The following is a 20713-nucleotide window of genomic DNA, read 5'->3' on the forward strand; positions in this document are numbered from 1 at the left end:
CCACCCAAGGTTGGTTTTGATCCTCAGGGTCAGTGTCCACAGGATAAGTGTCCTCAACATCACCAGCATCCCCTGCATCCACATCAAATTGTGTGGGTGAAAATGACTGAGGCTCCTGGTCATAATATTGAATATGTTCTACCAGAACTGGTGATGTGGCCCTTTTCTTCTTCAATGGAATTTTGTATGGCTCCATTGATTTCTCTGGCAGTATCTTTCTTTTATATATTGAAAGTCTACCAGTCTCCGCATCGATAAACTGCCTTGGCTCCTCATCTTCCTGAGGTACTTCCGACAGCTCTCTGTACCATTGGCATTCCTGTTGGTGCTTCGACAGTTTTCTTCGGGTCGACCCGTTTTTGCGGCTTGGGACCGGTCTTTGCGTCGAACATCTTCGGTCGTACTGCCGGTGGTAGTCCAAATTTTATGTGCGTCGACGCGATGTGAACTGTGCTGACCGTCTTCGGCTGCGGGGGTGCTTTTGCGCCGAGCATGGAAGCCGTGTCGTGGATGCGGAGTAACGACTCCGACACCTTCTTCTTTAGGAAGGGAGACGGTGTTGTTGATTCGACACGTTCCTTCGATACCCTTTTTGACGTGGCATCTAACCCCGAACCAGACGCCGTGTTCTCGACACGAGGACTGGGATGGGTCGGTTCTCGCGGGTCGCTCTGTATGTCTGTGTCGACCATCCTCGGCGCCAATTTTTTTGGGTCGGCAACCTTGACCTTGGTCTTCAGCGCCGCCTTCGGCTCGACGTCCCCATGAGATCTCTCGGCGTCGACGGCCTTCTTTTGTGTTTTTGGCTCCGAGGGCTTCGAGGCCTTGTAGCCGTTGAGAGACTCTTTCACTTTCGGTTTCGAGTTAGGTGCCTTTGCCTTCAGTTTCGATTTCGTTGGATCGAATGATGGCGCTTTCGATACCGATGGCTCTTTAGGGTAGTTCGACGCCGGGCCTTTATGCGGGGCGGTAGAACGAGAGGAATGATCTTGGGTAAGGCCTTGTGGCGATCCCTCGACCTGAGCCTTATCGAGTGCCTCTTTGGGCCCTGTACCGACATGTGGGCCTAGCTCATCTTCCGAGCCATCCTCCTCGGCCCCAAGGGCCTCTTCGTCGTCTCCTACCTCTTCGACGACATCATCTTCCTCTTCATCTACTATACGCTCGTCTTCGGCATCATAGTCGGATTCTCGCTCCGAAGCCGGATCCGATAGCTCCCCCTGAACTTCAAGGTCCACGACCTCCTCATCTTCGGTCTCGAAGATGTTGTCCGGGTTTGGCGTCGCTTTCTGCGCCTCGAGCCGAGCTGCTCGACGAATGCGAAGGGTTTTCTTCGATCGAAACCTGGAACACGCCATACAGGTGGCTTCGTCGTGGTTTGGAGAGAGGCACTTGTTGCACACTGGGTGCACGTCGAAACGAGCATACTTAGCGTTGCAAAGAGGGCAACGCTTAAAGGGGCTATTCGATGTCTTGGGTTCCATCGTTGATGATTTAGTCGAGAACGCACTCGACAAAAATACTTGGCGCCGAACGAAAACAATACCGACGAATTTAAAGGCCTAAATACTCAAAGAGCTAAGATTAGGACATCCGAACCCAATGGCGGAAAAAAACAATCTAAGGATGGAGGGGATGCCCATGCGCACTGTAGTCCAAGGGAGGAGCCACCTATCTCGTGATACTTCGAAGACTCTTCCAGGACAACAATGTGCAATCATCCGGACCCAACACTAGGCGGCGATCTATGCACAGATATGAATTCAGCAGCCCACATGCCTCGAACCTAATTTTAGCCTCTGCCAAACCTCTGGGGACTGTGGACTCTGTACACCCTGTACCTATTTGGGAACAGTATATACAGAGTCCCTTTCTCACACCTGTTCTTCTTCGGCCTCTGAGACCACCTCTTTTTATTCTGTGTGTCGTCTAACTGCTGCCGCTGCATCTCTCGACATCAATCACGGAGAGTTTTCTTTGATCTGAAGGATCGGCACGCGTAGCAGTCTTGTTCTTTGTGTTCTGGGGACAAGCACAAGTTAAACACCTGATGTAGGTCCATACGCGGGTACTTCGCATGCCACAGGAGGCAGAATTTGAACTGAGTCCGTTCCATTGTCAAGGAGCCAGACCGACGCGGATAGGCCAGAAGGCCACCTGCGGAATTCTAATTGAAATGGAGATTGCTTGATGGTTGATTAGAACCGCGGTGAAAAAGAAACGCGTTCGAAAACAATACCGTCAAGGGTAGAGTAGATTGCGCAACAAGGGGACCCAGAGGACCGATTCCGTAGCGCAGCAATACACGTCCGAACCAGACGGTGGCAAAAAAAACAATCCTACAATGGAGTCGATGCCCATGCGCAATATCACCGAAAGGACCTTACCTCGTGACTGGAAAGACTTATTCGAAGAAAAGCAACTTGTAAACATCCGGACCCAAAACTAAATGGCAGGAGTATGCAAAGCATGTGATCTACAGCTCACATGCCGCAAACATACTTACACCCATTAGCTGGACCCAGGCTGTACAAAATTAGGTAGACAAGGAATATGGTACTTACCCACCAAAATGTAAACTATAAAGCAAACTAGCAAGTTCATTGGATGATGTCATCAGTGACGTCATCAATTATGACATTTGAGATGTTATCAGTGATTTCATAAATGACAAAACATGTATTTGATGTCATATGTGAGGTCATAAGCAGTGCCTAGCGAGGGGAGCATTTTATAGTTAGTACTGCTAACTATTAACTGATGAATAACTTTTTTTAGTTCAAAACGTTAATGTCATTGACAAGTTTATCTAACTATAACGTTACTTTAACCTTTGTTTTTTTCAGTGAGAGAGATTGTGTGCGAGTGTGTATAATTAATATGTGAAAAGTTGCAATCCCTGTACATTTTCCTGCTGTTAATTCACTTATTAGAGGAGACTTGGCAAAACCAAAGTCGCCAGTAATATGAAAATGGTGTAGTCACTAAACTCTAATAACTTATTATAGTCACGCAACTAAGACCAAAAACAAGCAATCCTTAAACTCTAAAATTCCTTACCACCCTGAAAACTACCCATCCCTGAACCATAAAATCTCTTTCCCACTGGTAAAATCTACCTATCCCTCAGCCCTATAAAACCTTAACCCACACACCCCATAAATCCCATTTAAAACTAAACCTAGAAAGATATATTAATCGATTCAAACTTTATACTTTTTAACTCTTATTTAAAAAATAAAAATTACCATACCATATTTCCCATGCAAATCCATCTATGGGGTCAAAAGTCATAGGCATATCAAAAATGCCTTTTCAAAGAAAGCACGGTCTGAATCGCAACTACACAGTGACTAGACCATCTCCACTGTGTAACAGATATAAATATGTACACACACACACACACACAAAACGTACATATCTAAAATGTTAGGCTTAGGTGATTTAAATCTTTAAAAAGTAACTTGCATGCTAAATCCAACTTACAAAAACAACTTAGTTCTGTACAAGCTGCATAATATGAAAGGAGAAACCATGAATATTGTTTTAAGGGAGTAGCAGTGAATGTAGATGTAACCATATAATATACTATATTTTAAGAGTCTCCCTAGAAAGGTCAATAAGGCTACACAACCCCCTTCACTGGTCGGCTATCAGAAAAGGCTGTGTTAGCGCCAAGCTTTACTTGCCGATGTTCTCCCAGGGTTCTTGGAAAACGGATTTGCCTGAAAGGAAAAAGAGCTTACCATCAGACGTCTCATGCGCTCTTTTTCGATTCGTTCATTTTCCTTTTTTTGCTCCCGCTCAGTATTGGCATGGTAAGTAGCCACAGCTTTGGTGACCTTCTGCATTTTGCCAGTCATGGAACGGTGGTACTCCTTGAAGTCCTTGGCATGCTGCAAGATGCTGTTGAGGTATTCCTGAGATGGGAAATAAGTCAGAAGGATCACTCACACGCTCACGTGTATTTGGTGAGCATCTAGAACTGGAAATTCAATCAAAGATTAAAGAAGCTCAATAGTGAGAAGCAGTGGCAGAGAAAACAAGATCCCAAGTTAGACCCAACTGAAGGATTGCAGTAGTTGCATGCCATATTATATATTACAGTTTGAGTGGCGTATCAATAAAATACTCTGCCAAATGACAGATGGTTGAGGGGTGGAGGGGGGGGGGGGGAGTTTAGGACAGACATGAAGTTTTGAAGGTGGCAAATTTTTGCTTCTGAGGGTAGTGTTCAGTCTCAAGTTGAGGTTTAGGGCAAGTAAAAGGGAAGAGTGAGGGTAGCATTAGCAACACAAATCCTGAGAAAGAGCATGAGGGGGTATGGGTGGTAGGAAATATTGAAGAAGTAGTCTGTGCAAAGTAAAAGAGGAAGATGACAGTGCAGAGGGCTCAGAACACAGCTGAACTTTAATAGGTGCAAAACTTCTACAAGGGCCCATGCAACAATTTCAAACACCCTTCATGCTATCTGTAGTGAGACGGGTAGTGGGAAACTGAACAGGCTGTGGTGGCAAACTTTAGGACTTCTTTAGTGCATTTGAAGGGTAAAAAAGAAAAAACGAAAGACCTAGGAAAGAGCTGACTCCAGAACAGAGGGGAGAGGAGTAGGTGAGTTGATTCACATTTAACACTAATTGGATGTTAGAGCTCAAGTGGCTACATCTCCAGGCACGAGGGCACCAGCTGCAGCGCAGGCTCCTCCTGTTTCCTTTCAAGTAGGCAAAACTCTTTTCCAAGGACGCACCTTGTTTGCTAATACAGACTTCACCTTTAAATCCAGGATCAAATCGGATCATTCTACACTGTAATAACAGTTAAAGTTCGACTATATTAATTTAAGATAACCGATTTCCTCTACTCCAAAAAAAACGACTGTCCATTTAGAAGAGGAAAAGAAAGTAGATCATAGAATTCAAAATGCAAAAAGGTGTTGTACTGTGATTATATCAATGTCTCTATTAACATTTGTACTTCTAACTTCATGTCTGGAGGACATCCCAAAGTGTTGATGAGAAGGCCTCCCACCCCACTTGCATGTGGAGGAAGCTTGCTGCTGCGCTGGGGCTCACCTGGTGCTTCTGCCGGCGCTTGCGCTCCTGCTCCACCTTCTGCTGCTTCTCCAGCTTCTCAGTGATGCGGGCTTCGCGGAGGGACTGCCGCTTACTACGTTTGTAGGCCTTGGCATTCAGTGCAGTCTCCAGGGCCGTGTCCCGCCGCATGCAAACCACCACTTCTTGGCGCAGCTTGAAACAAAAAAGATGCCACGACCCCAAAAAGCATGGCATATTGACAACAGGTTACAATCCAGGATATATATTTGGGAAATAGAAAAAAAACACAAACTACAAAACCAAAGGTTTGACACAGCGCCCTCCCTCTAAAATGCGGAGACAAAACAGACAATGAGATGGCCAATTAGCAAAACTGCATCATCAGCATCGCAGCTGTGGAACACAGATAACCACTATCAAGGTGTACTCTTCTGGGGCATCTGTGTAAAACGGTTCGAGGATAATCGATCAAATTCTATCTAAAACAATCATCTTGCATTCATTGGCTCCATGTACTATTCCCTACAAAGAGCTTACTTACAACGTTGGGTGCGAGTTTCCTGACTTTACCAGGGGGCCACAAATGTTCCAGCTCACTGAAAATCCTCAGCCCCAAACACAACATGAACCAGTATTTTCATAACACGCATTAGCCACATTACTTTTCAAAATGTATAAAGTGCTCAAATGGAATGCATGCAGCTAATCCTGGACTCCAACAAGTGTGCTTTTTCTATCAAAGGTTTGCTGTGAAGGAACTGTCTCAGGAGTCCACGAGTACCCACCTGTCTCTGGAAGTTGAGGAGTCGTAGGGCTTTCAGCTCGATCGTTGCTTTGGTCCGCAGGTCACCCGGCAGTGAGCCAGGAAGGTTTTCAAGTTCTTGGATTCTGTGCGCAATACGAGCCTGTAACCTGGAGTAAGAGACCACCAAACAAAACAGCAGTTAAATAACAGGGAGAAAGAGACGGCCTACAAACAGTTCCTAATTTATGTCAAAAGGCTATGTGCTGTACATCATTACTTTGCTCTGATAGACACTTTTTTTTCAATGGCTATCAACAGAATGGGATGAGTAAACATGGATGCTGGGCAAAGCCTCATGCAAGGCGGAAATCATTGTTTTAAGGGGTAACTGGTCCCTAGAACGAGAGACACCCAAATTGAACGATTTAAGTGAAATAAACACACCACAAACCGCAGTGCAATATAAAGACCCTTTAAAAATAAAGCAATTCAGGCGACACTTAAAAGCAAAGTATTAACGGAAACAGAGAACAAACTTTAAAAAGCCAAAAAACTAGGAGGTGGAAGGGCGACTAACACTTAGTTTAGAAAACATCACCAGGAGTAGGTTCAAATACAGCAGTCTTTTCTGCCACTAGAACAAGTACCTCTTTGAGCGAGTACAATGACAAGAAACCCCAGTACAATGACAAGTATCCACTCCAACTACACTCCCACAGAAAGTGATGCCTAAGAGTGCTAAACTTGCCCTGCGTGTCACCACATAGAAAACGGACTTAATGACAGGACCTGATACAAGTGCAGGAGTGGCCCCTCACTGTATTGTGAAGAGACAAGTATGCAAGCTGAGTGAGATTTCGGTCTGCCTGTCAACTGTTTAACTGTGTGATAACCCAATCTCATCACGTTACCAATCACACTGCTGTAAAAAACTTGTCATTCAAAGGAAGGTATTGTTATACTACAATTTCACTGGTGGTATCTTGACCGTGCAAGAGACAAAAGCAAATTTAAGGAGCAAATACCAGAATTATCATGTGTCAATTTAAAAGGCTGCTCACCGATACTCTCGTTCCTGTAGGACTTCCACTGGGTCCAAGCCGCGGGGTTTCTGAATAGGAGTGATGCGATTCTGCTTTGGATGCAGCTGGATCATAGGGGCAGGTGGGAGGGGATGGCCCGGGGAAGGGGTCTGTGGAGGCATGACTGGAGAAGCGGCGGGCGGCAAAGATGGGGGCGCAGGGGAAGGGCGGCCTGTGGGCTGAGGTGTAATCAGTTTCTGGGGCACACTGGTGGGGGCAGCAGCGTTTGCCATTGGTCCTAAGGGAAACCAAAAGAAAGGCACACACAATGCATTAGAGTGCCATAAAAACAACCCACTTACAGGAACAAAATATATATTTTTTTAGAACACTGATGCAAACAAATCCATAACCTGTAGGAACATGTGTAAGATCAGGCTAATTAGCACATATACCAACTTTGTTGCATTATGCACTGATCATCCTCATTTGAGCACTATAGGAAAACTGCTACCTCATAATCAAAGCACCATTTTTTTTTCTTCAAATTTTTTTATTAGTAGGGTTTTGCGTACAGTTTTCCACAAAATATGCCAACTGAATTACATACAGACCAATTTTGTGCATCATTGCGACTGAACATTGCTGTGTACAAAAGTAGTTACATTGGTAATTTGTCCCTGGAACCTCCAGATGATACTAGATCCAGCTGACCCCTAATGATACGAGCCTATAGATCGTCATATGTATCGTCCGGCTGTCTTGATATGTCCCATGTTACCTACGATCAACTCGGTCTCCCCTGTACTGGCTGTGTATCTCCTCCCTTCTGACGAAAGTGTGCAACTGGTACGTTAACTAGTTTATCGGCGTCTGAACTGCCGATGGGCTCAACCGTTAACTATGGGGAGGAGTGGACGAGATCGCAAAAAGGGAAGAAGGAGCCAAAGGAGAAAACAAAAGGGGGGGGGGGGGAGCGGGGAAACGAGTGGGAAGATGGTGAGAGGGGGGGAAAGGGGTCGGGCGGGCTTGGAAATGCTGCAACAGCGGTCTACGCGTGGATGAAGAGTAATTGTGGTGGACCCGGTCAGGGGAGGTCAGGGCCAAAGCTGGCCGGTGTATATGGAGGGGGCCGTGGTCTCCATTCGCCTCTCCTGGGTAAGTTCCCTGCTTGCCTATTATGTCTCTGTCATTATCCCTGGGTGTTGGGTGGCGGGGGGGTGGGGGGGGGCTGTAGGAGGTGGGCTGTGTCGCATTCTGTGTCTCTGCCTCTGCGCAATGCTGTTTGAAGTGTATCAGGAGTTGCGCCAATTCCATGGATATCGGATGTTTGCGGGTACCCCTCACCTCCTCCTCTCTGAGTGTCTCCTCCTCCGCCGTGCCCCATTTAAGAACCGCTCCTATCCAGGCCGCCTCCGAGGGTCCCGTAGGGGCCCTCCAGTGCATAGCTATGTTCCTTTTCGCTAAGAGGATAGCCAGAGACTTGAATTTCCATTGTACTTCTGCGGTCTTCTTCTTCTGGGACATTCCCAAAGCACATGCCTCCCACGTAGAGGCGGCCGGGAGATCGGTCGTCAATCTGAGTGTTTGGTGCACCCTACCCCAATAATGTTGTATGGATGGGCAGGCCCAAAACATGTGCCTAAAGTCTGCTTCTAACAGTTGGCAGCGAGGGCATCGGGATTGCGTATCGGGGTAGAACCGGTGGAGCTTGTCTGGCGTAAGTTACGCTCGGTGCAGGATGTTGAACTGGATGTTTTTGAATCGTGCGTTTCTGGACACCTTTTTTGGGAATTCTAAGGCTTTGCGCCACTTCGAGTCGTGGAACGCTCGGCCGGCATCATCTTCCCACACGCCCCGGAGTCCATCCAGGGAGACGTCCGTCAGTTCTCGGATCGATTTGTAATGCCACGTAATTAGATGTCCGCCAGCCCCCATGCGTAACACTGTGTGTAACACTGGATGTGTCGGGGGCTCCCCATCCCGCAGGTTCCAGAATTACCTCATAATCAAAGCACCATATTGAGATTTTGAAACTTTAATTCTACCATCGCCATAATCATGACTCTCCAGAGCAAAAATTACAAAACTGTCCACATTATCCCAATACTACATAACAGGCAGGACTGCCAGGACCTGTGCTCCAGAACATGTAAGTTCCTGGGATTGAATCTTCTCTCTAAAATGTAAAGCAGTGATCAAATTCATAGTTTGCAACTAGCAGACTAGAATGCCTATCTGAGAACTAGAATACGAAAGCGCTGTGACAAGAGAAGAACAAGCATTGGCATAGCCAATAGGTCTCGCCTTTGGGACCTTGTGTGTTTAGGCAGAATTATTGGCTATGTTGCAGAGCATTGTGGCTGCTGTGCATTATGTTGAAAAGTTATTTTACAAAGTGTTAAGCATTTTTGTTACCTTTATAGGAACGAAGATGACATTATATATAACTGAAAAACCCTATTAAAAAAAGATTTTAATTTAAAAATGTCTTCTTTTTTAGGTCTCGCCTGGCTATCGCGTAAGCGATCGCTCAGCGAGACTCTAGTAAGGGGCTCCCAAAAGTGCTCCCAAAAGCGGATTGCATGGCGAGCACGCGCACAATCACGTGCATCGTGCCACCATGCAATCCGTTTGGCATCCTACTTCAAAGGGTCCGCTCACCCGCCTGGAATGCGCTCCCCCGCCAAGCGCGCGCGCCACGCTCCGCCGGGCTTGTCTTGTTCGTCTTTTTAAACATTCACGTTATCATGTGCTTACAAAAGCCTGCATGTTCGAAATGGGTTTCTTTATTTTCAGAGCGAAGGGCTTTACGATGTACGTCTTTAACATTATTTAATGCCAACAGAGCGCGGTCTTTTTACATTTTTGTTTGTTTTTAGGTTGCCATGAGCACATAACTGCGCTGCACGCTAAGCTTTATATTAATAGCAGCGCACATACTTTTTGTAGTACAAGTTAGTACTTTGCTTTGTTTACTTTGCTATTATTCCAGCGGACATAATATAACTGAGCACACTGTCTGATGCCTGATGCTTGCGGATGTCTGATGCTTGTGGATGTCTTATGCCCGATGTCTGATGCTTGTGGATGTCTGAGGCCTGATGCTTGTGGATGTCTGAGGCCTGATGCTTGTGGATGTCTGAGGCCTGATGTCTGAGGCCTGATGCTTGTGGCTGTCTGATGCCGGGTGTCTGATGCTTGTGGATATCTGACGCATGATGTCTGGTGCCGGGTGTCTGATGCTTGTGGATGTCTGACGCATGATGTCTGAAGCATGATGTCTGACGCATGATGTCTGACGCATGATGTCTGACGCATGATGTCTGACGCATGATGTCTGACGCATGATGTCTGACGCATGATGTCTGACGCATGATGTCTGACGCATGATGTCTGACGCATGATGTCTGACGCATGATGTCTGACGCATGATGTCTGACGCATGATGTCTGACGCATGTGGATGTCTGATGCTTGTGGATGTCTGATGCCGGATGTCTGATGCCTGATGTTTGTGAATGTCTGATGCTTGTGGATGTCTGATGCCGGATGTCTGATGCCTGATGTTTGTGAATGTCTGATGCTTGTGGATGTCTGATGCCGGATGTCTGATGCCTGATGCTTGTGGATGTCTGATGCTTGTGGATGTCTGATGCTTGTGGATGTCTGGTGCCTGATGTCTGATGCTTGTGGATGTCTGGTGCCTGATGTCTGATGCTTGTGGATGTCTGGTGCCTGATGTCTGATGCTTGTGGATGTCTGGTGCCTGATGTCTGATGCTTGTGGATGTCTGGTGCCTGATGTCTGGTGCCTGATGTCTGGTGCCTGATGTCTGGTGCCTGATGTCTGGTGCCTGATGTCTGGTGCCTGATGTCTGGTGCCTGATGTCTGGTGCCTGATGTCTGAGGCCTGATGTCTGATGTCTGAGGCCTGATGTCTGAGGCCTGATGTCTGAGGCCTGATGTCTGAGGCCTGATGTCTGAGGCCTGATGTCTGAGGCCTGATGTCTGAGGCCTGATGTCTGAGGCCTGATGTCTGAGGCCTGATGTCTGAGGCCTGATGTCTGAGGCCTGATGTCTGAGGCCTGTGGATGTCTGAGGCCTGATGTCTGAGGCCTGATGTCTGAGGCCTGATGTCTGAGGCCTGACGTCTGAGGCCTGACGTCTGAGGCCTGACGTCTGAGGCCTGACGTCTGAGGCCTGTGGATGTCTGATGCCTGATGCTTGTGGATGTCTGACGCATGATGTCTGACGCATGATGTCTGACGCATGATGTCTGACGCAGGATGTCTGACGCAGGATGTCTGACGCAGGATGTCTGACGCAGGATGTCTGACGCAGGATGTCTGACGCAGGATGTCTGACGCAGGATGTCTGACGCAGGATGTCTGACGCAGGATGTCTGACGCAGGATGTCTGACGCAGGATGTCTGACGCAGGATGTCTGACGCAGGATGTCTGACGCAGGATGTCTGACGCAGGATGTCTGATGCTTGTGGATGTCTGATGCTTGTGGATGTCTGATGCTTGTGGATGTCTGATGCTTGTGGATGTCTGATGTCTGATGCTTGTGGATGTCTGATGCCGGATGTCTGATGCCTGATGTTTGTGAATGTCTGATGTCTGATGTCTGATGCCTGATGCTGTGGATGTCTGATGCTTGTGGATGTCTGATGCTTGTGGATGTCTGATGCTTGTGGATGTCTGATGCTTGTGGATGTCTGGTGCCTGATGTCTGATGTCTGATGCTTGTGGATGTCTGATGCCTGATGTCTGATGCTTGATGCTTGTGGATGTCTGATGCCTGATGCTTGTGGATGTGTGTTGCCTGATGTCTGATGCATGATGTCTGATACCTGATGTCTGATGCTTGTGGATGCCTGATGCTTGAGGAAGTCTGATGCCTGATGTCTGATGCCCGATGTTTGATGTCTGATGCCTGATGCTTGTGGATGTCTGATGCCTGATGCTTGTGGATGTGTGTTGCCTGATGTCTGATGCATGATGTCTGATACCTGATGTCTGATGCTTGTGGATGCCTGATGCTTGAAGAAGTCTGATGCATGTTGTCTGATGCATGTTGTCTGATGTCGGATGCTTGTGGATGTCTGATGCATGTTGTCTGATGTCGGATGCTTGTGGATGTCTGGTGCCTGATGTCTGATGCCGGATGCTTGTGGATGCCTGATGCTTGTGGATGTCTGATGCCTGATGCTTGTGGATGTCTGATGCCTGATGCTTGTGGATATCTGATGCCTGATGTCTGATGCCTGATGCCTGATGCCTGATGCCTGATATCTGATGCCTGATGTCTGATGCCTGATGCCTGATGTCTGATGTCTGATGCCTGATGCCTGATGTCTGATGCCTGATGCCTGATGCCTGATATCTGATGCCTGATATCTGATGCCTGATATCTGATGTCTTATATCTGATGCTTGTGGATGCATGTTGTCTGATGCATGTTGTCTGATGTCTGATGCTTGTGGATGTCTGGTGCCTGATGTCTGATGCCGGATGCTTGTGGATGCCTGATGCTTGTGGATGTCTGATGCCTGATGCTTGTGGATGTCTGATGCCTGATGCTTGTGGATATCTGATGCCTGATGTCTGATGCCTGATGTCTGATGTCTGATATCTGATGCCTGATGTCTGATGTCTGATGCCTGATATCTGATGCCTGATATCTGATGCCTGATATCTGATGCCTGATATCTGATGCCTGATATCTGATGCTTGTGGATGCATGTTGTCTGATGCATGTTGTCTGATGCATGATGTCTGATGCATGAGGTCTGATGCATGAGGTCTGATGCATGAGGTCTGATGCATGTGCCTGATGCATGTGTCTGATGCATGTGTCTGATGCATGATGTCTGATGCATGATGTCTGATGCATGATGTGTCTGATGCATGATGTGTCTGATGCATGATGTGTCTGATGTCTGATGCTTGTGGGTGTCTGGTGCCTGGTGCCTGGTGTCTGATGCCTGGTGTCTGATGCTTGTGGATGTCTGATGCCTGATGTCTGATGCCCGATGTCTGATGCCCGATGTTTGATGTCTGATGCCTGATGCTTGTGGATGTGTGTTGCATGATGTCTGATGCTTGTGGATGTCTGATGCTTGTGGATGTCTGATGCTTGTGGATGTCTGATGCATGATGTGTGATGCATGATGCCTGATGTCTGATGCTTGTGGATGTCTGATTCCTGATGTCTGATGCTTGTGGATGTCTGATGCCTGATGTCTGATGCTTGTGGATGTCTGATGCCTGATGTCTGATGCTTGTGGATGTCTGATGCCTGATACTTGTGGATGTCTGATGCCTGATGCTTGTGAATAAATTAAAGGCAATACCATTTACAATACCAATAGCTCCAAAACTCGCACTTGCGAGACCTATTGCATTGCAAATGCTTGTTTCATAGGTTACTGTTGAGATTTCCCCCTTTCATAATATTTTAGGCGTGGCTCCACCGTATCATGACCCGTGCACCCATACTCCACATGCTGGGAATCGTAATCGCAGAGGGGTATTCAAGGTTTTCTTGTTTTGCTTTCCCTAGTTTGTAGAGTGCCCTGTTTTCCCTTTATTGTTCCATTGTGCCTGTGGTTTTTAGGTCTCGCCTGACCCAGCGCATGCGCTGGTCTGGCGAGACATTTTGTGAGGGCTCCAAAAAGTGCTACCAGGCCAGCCTAGACCTACAGTGCATGTGTGCGGGCGCGCGCGTCGCACTTTACCGCGACTACTTTCACTTTCGCGTCCGCTTTGATGTTTTATCGCGATCACTTTCGCGGCCGCACGGCTGCTTTGATGTTCTCCGTGAGGCTTCAATAGATTGCAGCAGTTAAAACAAGCATTGGCATAGCCAATAGGTCTCGCTTTTGGGACATTGTAAGTGTTTAGTTATACAACTGTTGCATGGCTAAACACTTATAGGGTCCCAAAGGCGAGACCTATTGGCTATGCCAATGCTTGTTTGTACATGCAAGTGGCATGTAATTATGTGGCACTTAGCGGTATTAGTTGGTGTATGTTGCACTGAATACAGTGTATTTATGTAGCATATAATTATGTGGCACTGAGTGGTATTGTTTGGAGTGCATGTTGCATTGAGTGTAGTGTAATTATGTTGTATATACTTATGTGGCACTGAGTGGTATTGTGTGGAGTGTAAGTTGTATTTAGTAGTGTTTAATTATGTGGTGTGTAATTATGTGGCATTTAGTGGTGTTTGGAGTGTATGTTGCATTGAGTGCAGTCTAATTATGTAGCATTTAATTATGTGGCAGTGTGTGGTATTATGTGGTGTGTATTGACATTGCATTGAGTAGAGTAAGTATACGGCGTGTAATTATATGGCACTTAGTGGTATTATGTGGAGTGTATTTATGTTGCATTGAGTAGAGTGTAAATATGTGGTGTGTAATTATGTGGTAGCCGCCACCAACAAACATGGTTTCTGTCAGCCCGGCATCCTGTGCGTTCAGCGCCGTTTACAACAAAGAGGCTGATTAGAGGGAAAGCAACGCAAACTGAAATAAACGCCCACCGCGAACAGGCACGTCTCACGAAATGTTTACTAACGTGTTCCTGAACAAAAGAGCTCTATGTTATCTAGAAACCTCAAAAGAATTCCAAACTGTGGCTTATTGGAACGCACAATCATTATTTACAATATAAACTCACTGCTGTACGTTTTCCATCACATGGCTTTGTAAGAATTCATTAGTGAGGCGCTGGTTTTGTTTTCATTGCAAAATTTAGAGGGTATGAAAAGGGTAATGAGGCACCAGGAAGGCGAAAAAAGCTGCCCGTCTCCCTAAACCACATTTGCATGCAGATTGTAGCTATACTTCAGTGGTGTCCTAGTAAATAAAATAAAAGGAATATGCTACTTACCAGTATGCATCTGTTCTTGGCATGTAGAGCTGCAGAGTTGTACACTTAGCATAGATTGCCATCTGGTGTTGGGCCCGGATGTTTGCAGTTTGTTTTTCTTCTTGGACAGTCTTTGGAAGTCACGAGTTTGGTGACTCCTCCTTCGGTCCGTACTGCGCATGGGCTTCGGCTCCATCCTCAGATTGTTTTTCGCCAACAGGGAAATGATGGAGCGTAGTAATAACAGTGAGAAACCCATGTGTTGTATCTAAATAAAATGTACTGGAACGGATACAGGTAGCCGGGGAGGCGGGTGGGCGTGTACAACTCTGCAGCTCTACATGCCAAGAACAGATGCATACTGGTAAGTAGCATATTCCGTTCGAGGCATATGAGCTGCAGATTGTACACTTAGCATAGATTATATAGCAGTACCCAACCCTAGCGGCGACCACCGGTATCCGTTGCAGCTGTTTGAAAAAGTGTCTTTAGTACAGCCTGGCCCACCCTAGCTTGCTGCTTGGAATGCACATCTACACAGTAGTGTTTTGTGAAGGTGTGCGGTGTAGACCATGTGGCTGCTTTGCAGATGTCATCTAAGGGTATATTCCCTAGAAAAGCCATAGAAGCCCCTAACTTTCTTGTAGAGTGGGCTTTAGGGGGAACAGATAATGTTCTCTTTGCCTTTTGATAGCAAATTTGTATGCATTTTACAATCCACCTAGCTATCCCTGATTTTGAAATGGGGTTGCCTTTATGTGGTGGAGAGAAGGAAACGAACAATTGTTTAGTCTTCCTGAAGGGTTGCGTTCTTTGTATGTAGTATAGTAACGCCCTTTTTACATCAAGCGTGTGTAAGGCCCTTTCTGCAACAGATTGGGGTTGCGAAAAGAAGACAGGTAATTCCACTGATTGATTGAGGTGGAAGGGGGAAATGACTTTGGGCAGAAACTTCGGATTTGTGCGAAGTATGACCTTGCTGTGATGCATTTGTATGTAGGGTTCCTGTATGGTGAACGCTTGTATTTCACCAACCCTTCTAAGGGAAGTGATAGCTACAAGGAAAGCTGTTTTCCAGGTGAGAAACTGTAGCTCACATTTGTGCATTGGTTCGAAGGGCGGACCCATTAGACGTGTAAGAACCAAATTTAGATTCCATACAGGGGAAGGTGGTGCCCTGGGAGGAATTACTCGTTTAAGGCCTTCCATGAAGGCTTTAATAGCGGGCACTCTGAAGAGTGATAAATGCTGCCTGTTTTGTAGATAGGCAGCGATCGCTGCTAGGTGTAGGCGTATGGATGAATATGCCAGGTTACACCTGTGAAGATGGAGCAGATAGCATATTATGTGCTGTATGGATGCATCTAGAGGGTTGATTGTATTGTTACGGCAGTAAATTACAAATCTTTTCCACTTTGCGGCATAGCATGCTCTAGTGGTAGGACGTCTGGCTTCCATGATGATGTTCATGCAATCAGGGGGAAGGTTAAGGTATCCGAATTCTAGGATTTCAGGAGCCAGATCGCCAGGTTGAGCTGAGCTGGGTCCGGGTGCCTGATTTCTCCATGGTTCTGGGTTAGGAGGCATGGGGATAGATGCAATTTTTGATGTGGTACCACTGACAGTTGTAGTAGCGTGGTGTACCACGGCTGCCTGGCCCACGTCGGAGCTACCAGAATGAGTGTGAGGGAGTGCTGTTGTAGCTTCCTGACCACTAATGGAATTAGTGGGAGAGGTGGAAAGGCGTATGCAAATCTGCCTGACCAGTTCATCCATATCGCATTGCCCTTGGACAATGGGTGTGGGTATCTGGCGACGAAGCTTGGGCATTTTTTGTTTTCGTGGGTGGCGAAGAGGTCTATGTGAGGATGCCCCCACTGTTGGAAGAATGGGTGAAGAACTTGTGGATGCAGTTCCCATTGGTGTAGTTGTTGTGTTTGTCTGCTGAGCAGATCTGCCATGGTGTTTTGTACGCCTGGAACGTGCTGTGCCAGGAGAAAGATGTTTTGGGGAATTGCCCATCTCCATATGCTCTGGGCTAAGCGGGAGAGCTGGGGAGAGTGTGTCCCCCCCTGTTTTTGTATATAATACATCGCAGTCATATTGTCTGTGCGAATGAGGACTGCTTTGCCCGAAATCTGTTTTTGGAAAGATTTTAGGGCTAGAAAGATCGCCAAGAGCTCCAGGTGGTTGATGTGGAGCGATTTTTGCTGTGGCGTCCATAGACCTTGCATGGTGAGGTGTAGGAGGTGCGCTCCCCAGCCGGAGAGCGATGCGTCCGCTGTTAGAATCACCTGAGGAACCGGGTCCAGGAACGGCCGCCCTTTGGAAAGGTTTGTGGTGTTCCACCACTGCAGAGAGTGATGTGTGCGGCCGTCCACCAACACCAGATCCGTCAGCTGACCCTGGGCCTGGTTCCACTGTTGTGCTAGGCACTCTTGAAGTGGACGCATGTGGAGTCTTGCATGGGGCACTATGAAGATGCAAGACGCCATCATTCCTATGAGCTTCATAAACACTCTTGCTGGAAGAGAGTGTTGAGGAAGGAATGTTTTGCGTAAGGCTTCAATGCTTGTGATTCTGGCTGAGTTTGGATAGGCAATACCCTTGGAGGTGTCTATAGTGGCCCCGAGATATTGCTTTGTGTGAGATGGTATGAGGTGGGACTTTTGGTAGTTCACCGTGAAGCCTAGCTGGTGGAGCAGTTGGATGGTGCTGTTTGTATGCTGCACACATTGGTCGTAGGACGCGGCTTTCATCAGCCAGTCGTCCAGGTAAGGGAAGACGTGAATGTGTTGACGTCTGAGGTGTGCTGCTACTACTGCTAGGCATTTGGTAAACACCCGCGGTGCGGTGGTGACCCCGAAGGGGAGAACCGTGAATTGGTAATGTTGCCCGTCCACCACGAACCTGAGGTATTTCCTGTGAGAGGGGTGTATTGGAATGTGAAAGTATGCGTCTTTCAGATCCAGGGTTGTGAGAAAGTCTCCCTGGCAGAGGAGTGGGAGGACTTGCTGTAGGGTGACCATGTGAAAATGGTCTGAGTGTATGTAGGCATTTAGAGGCCGGAGGTCGAGAATGGGTCTGAGGGTCCCGTCTTTCTTTGGTATTAAGAAATATAGGGAGTAGACCCCTAGATTTTGTTGATTGACGGGGACCTGCTCTATAGCGTGTTTTTGGAGGAGTGAGAGTACCTCTTGTTTGAGCAGTGTGGAATGTTCTTGAGACATTGGACGGTGCCTTGGTGGGATATTGGGTGGGGTAGATGTTAGTTCGAGACAGTACCCTGACCGAATGATTTGGGTTACCCATTTGTCCGATGTTATGGACTCCCATACGTGGATAAAGTTTTGTAGTCTGCTCCCGACCGGAGTGGAATGGTCTGGGGGGAGCGGAGGGGAGTCATTGTGCGGGGGGGGTGGCAGAACGGGTGTTGTTGGTTTTGCCCCTGCCCTTATTGTTGTTACCCCTGTAACCACCTCTCTGATTGCCCTTTGAAAAGGTATTTTGAGGAGGGGACTTGTAGGAGGTAGAGGCGTTATCGGTGGAGGAGCCTCTGCCTGTGCCACGAAAGGACGAGCGTCGAAAGGAACGTTTGGAGGCTTGTGTTTGGAGTGCCCCCATAGACTTTGCTGTGTCTGTGTCTTTCTTCATCTTTTCGAGCGCTTCGTCTACCTTTGGCCCAAAGAGTGTTTCCTGGTCAAAGGGGTGATTGAGTATGGATGCCTGGACTTCAGGCTTGAAACCTGAGATCCTGAGCCAGGCGTGGCGACGAAGCAGGACACTGGTATTTATGGCCCTAGAAGCAGTGTCGGCTGCATCGAGGGCACACTTAATGGAGGTGTTTGTAATTAGTTTACCCTCCTGTATCAGGTCATGAGCCTTGTGCTTGTATTTTTCTGGAAGGTGCTGCATAAGAGCCTCTAGTTCGTCATAGTGTGCTCTATCATATCGCGCAAGCAGTGCTTGTGTGTTTGCAATGCGCCACATGTTTGCAGCTTGGGAGGCGGTGCGTTTACCAGACGCGTCCAGAAGTTTAGATTCTTTGTCTGGCGGTGGGGCATCTCCTGAGGATTGGGAGTTAGCCCGCTTTCTAGCTGTGGAGACAACTAGGGAATCTAGGGGAGCAGGGCCCTTGATGTAAGCAGGGTCTGTGGGTGCCGCCTTATACTTCTTCTCTATTCTAGGGTTCAGTACTCTGGCTCTGACAGGGTCTTTGAACACCTCTGTAGCGTGCTTGGTGACACCCTTAAGCATGGGTAAAATGGAAGTGGATTTGTCTTGTATATCAAATGTATCCAGTAGGAAGTCTTCTTCTACTGCTTCACTGTGCATGTCCACCCCATGGTAGTGTGCTGCTCTCTGCACTAAATGGTGAAACCCTAAGGAGTCCTCTGGAGGAGACGGTCTTGATGGGTATAAGTCGTCCTGAGGTACATTGGGTATATCAGGGTTATTGTAATCCTCCCATGGATCTGGGGTCCCTGGTGGAGTGGGATCCATTGGGGCGTCCGCCGGGTAATTGTCCGGATCCCCATCATCCGGATCTGGGGATGGGGTCGGATCGTAGTGAGGTACAGGTGGCGGAGACCTGTGAGGTGGAGGTGGTGGAGGAGGTGGAGGGGGTAGGGGAGGCGGTAGTGGGGAGGGCACTCTGAGGGGAGAAGTAGCAGAGTCCTTCCTTTTGGGTGGAGGAGGAGGAGCCGGAGCATCAAGGCGTCTTTTCTTGGTAGTTAAAGTCAAAAGCCCAGTCTTTGGATCTTTGGACAAAGTCTTTTGTAAAGGGTCTGGTGTAAACAGAGCCAATGGTGTCGAGTCGTCTGTCGGCACCGGTGATTTCGGAACCGGGGGTTTCGATGGTCTGTGTGCGCCATGCTTTTTTGAGGTCTCCGGGTGTTTCGGCGTCGAATGATGTTTCGGCGCTGGAGCATCGGTGCCGACAGATTTGTGTTTGTGTTTGGTCGGCACCGAGTGTCCAGGCTTCGGCACCGGTGGTTTCGGAGTCGAGCTGGATTTTGCAGTCTTCGGTGCCGGATGCTGTTTTTCGGCACCGGGTGTCGGCTGGCTCGATCCCGAGCTGCCATGAGACTTTGGGAGCTTCGACACCGGGCCCGAAGGTGGGGTGATCGAAGTTTTGGTTTTGGTTTTGCCCAGGCCGGCAGGCGAGGGAGTAACCTGAGTCTCTTTGGTTTTCGGCGTGGGGGTAGGAGGGGGCATATTACTCACGGCCCGCTGCGCTGGTGTAATGTCCTCCACGTCGGAGTCGTCGGCCTCGGAAGCGCTGACGACGTCTTCCTCCTGCTCGGTGTGTGTTTGCCCCGAAGCTTCGGCGTCGTCTCCGAAGATGTCCGGTGGAGCTGCAGAGGATGAGTGCGCCATGGTGCGTCGAGCTCTTCGATCTCGGATGGTCTTCTTCGATCGAAAAGACTTGCAGGCGGGGCAGTCTCTGGCCTCGTGTTCCGGAGAGAGGCAAAGGTTACACACCTGATGGAGGTCGGTGTGGGGAAATTTAGACCCACATTTTGGGCACTTTTTGAACGGAGTCCTTTCCATCGGCCGGGACCGGAGTCGCGGAGGGCCCGAAGGCCGGTGTCGATGTACGGGATGGAGAAAGTGCCGCTTCGAGAGATGAAGATGATGAAGGAACTCGAAGAATCGAGGATTTTCCGTCGAGGCTGGAACCGTAGAAGTTCGAAGCCGGAGCACGAAGTATCACATCCGAGCCCGATGGCGGAAAAAAACAATCTGAGGATGGAGCCGAAGCCCATGCGCAGTACGGACCGAAGGAGGAGTCACCAAACTCGTGACTTCCAAAGACTGTCCAAGAAGAAAAACAAACTGCAAACATCCGGGCCCAACACCAGATGGCGATCTATGCTAAGTGTACAATCTGCAGCTCATATGCCTCGAACACACAGCTTTGGAGCTTTAAAAGTCGATTTACAATATCAAAAAACACTTCCCCATTTTTTTAACTAGGGGAATTTAAGGGTCAGATTTGCAAACC

General features: G+C 47.9%; 1 protein-coding gene across 5 annotated transcripts in view; it reads right to left on the bottom strand.

Moving 5' to 3' along the window:
* The window catches only part of SMARCA4 (SWI/SNF related BAF chromatin remodeling complex subunit ATPase 4), a 533682-nt gene that overhangs the window by 398485 nt on the left and 114484 nt on the right, over positions 1-20713 (bottom strand). For all 5 annotated transcript variants that reach the window (XM_085600653.1, XM_085600652.1, XM_085600651.1 and 2 more), the window contains exons 6-9: positions 6861-7119; positions 5840-5966; positions 5073-5246; positions 3747-3920 (exon numbers count right to left, since the gene is read on the bottom strand). In XM_085600653.1, the coding sequence (XP_085456779.1) occupies positions 3747-3920; positions 5073-5246; positions 5840-5966; positions 6861-7119 (734 nt within the window). The remainder of the gene's footprint in view (positions 1-3746; positions 3921-5072; positions 5247-5839; positions 5967-6860; positions 7120-20713) is intronic.

The sequence above is a fragment of the Triturus cristatus genome, chromosome 4_2 (genome assembly GCF_964204655.1).
Source record: "Triturus cristatus chromosome 4_2, aTriCri1.1, whole genome shotgun sequence".
In the NCBI taxonomy this organism is placed as follows: domain Eukaryota; kingdom Metazoa; phylum Chordata; class Amphibia; order Caudata; family Salamandridae; genus Triturus; species Triturus cristatus.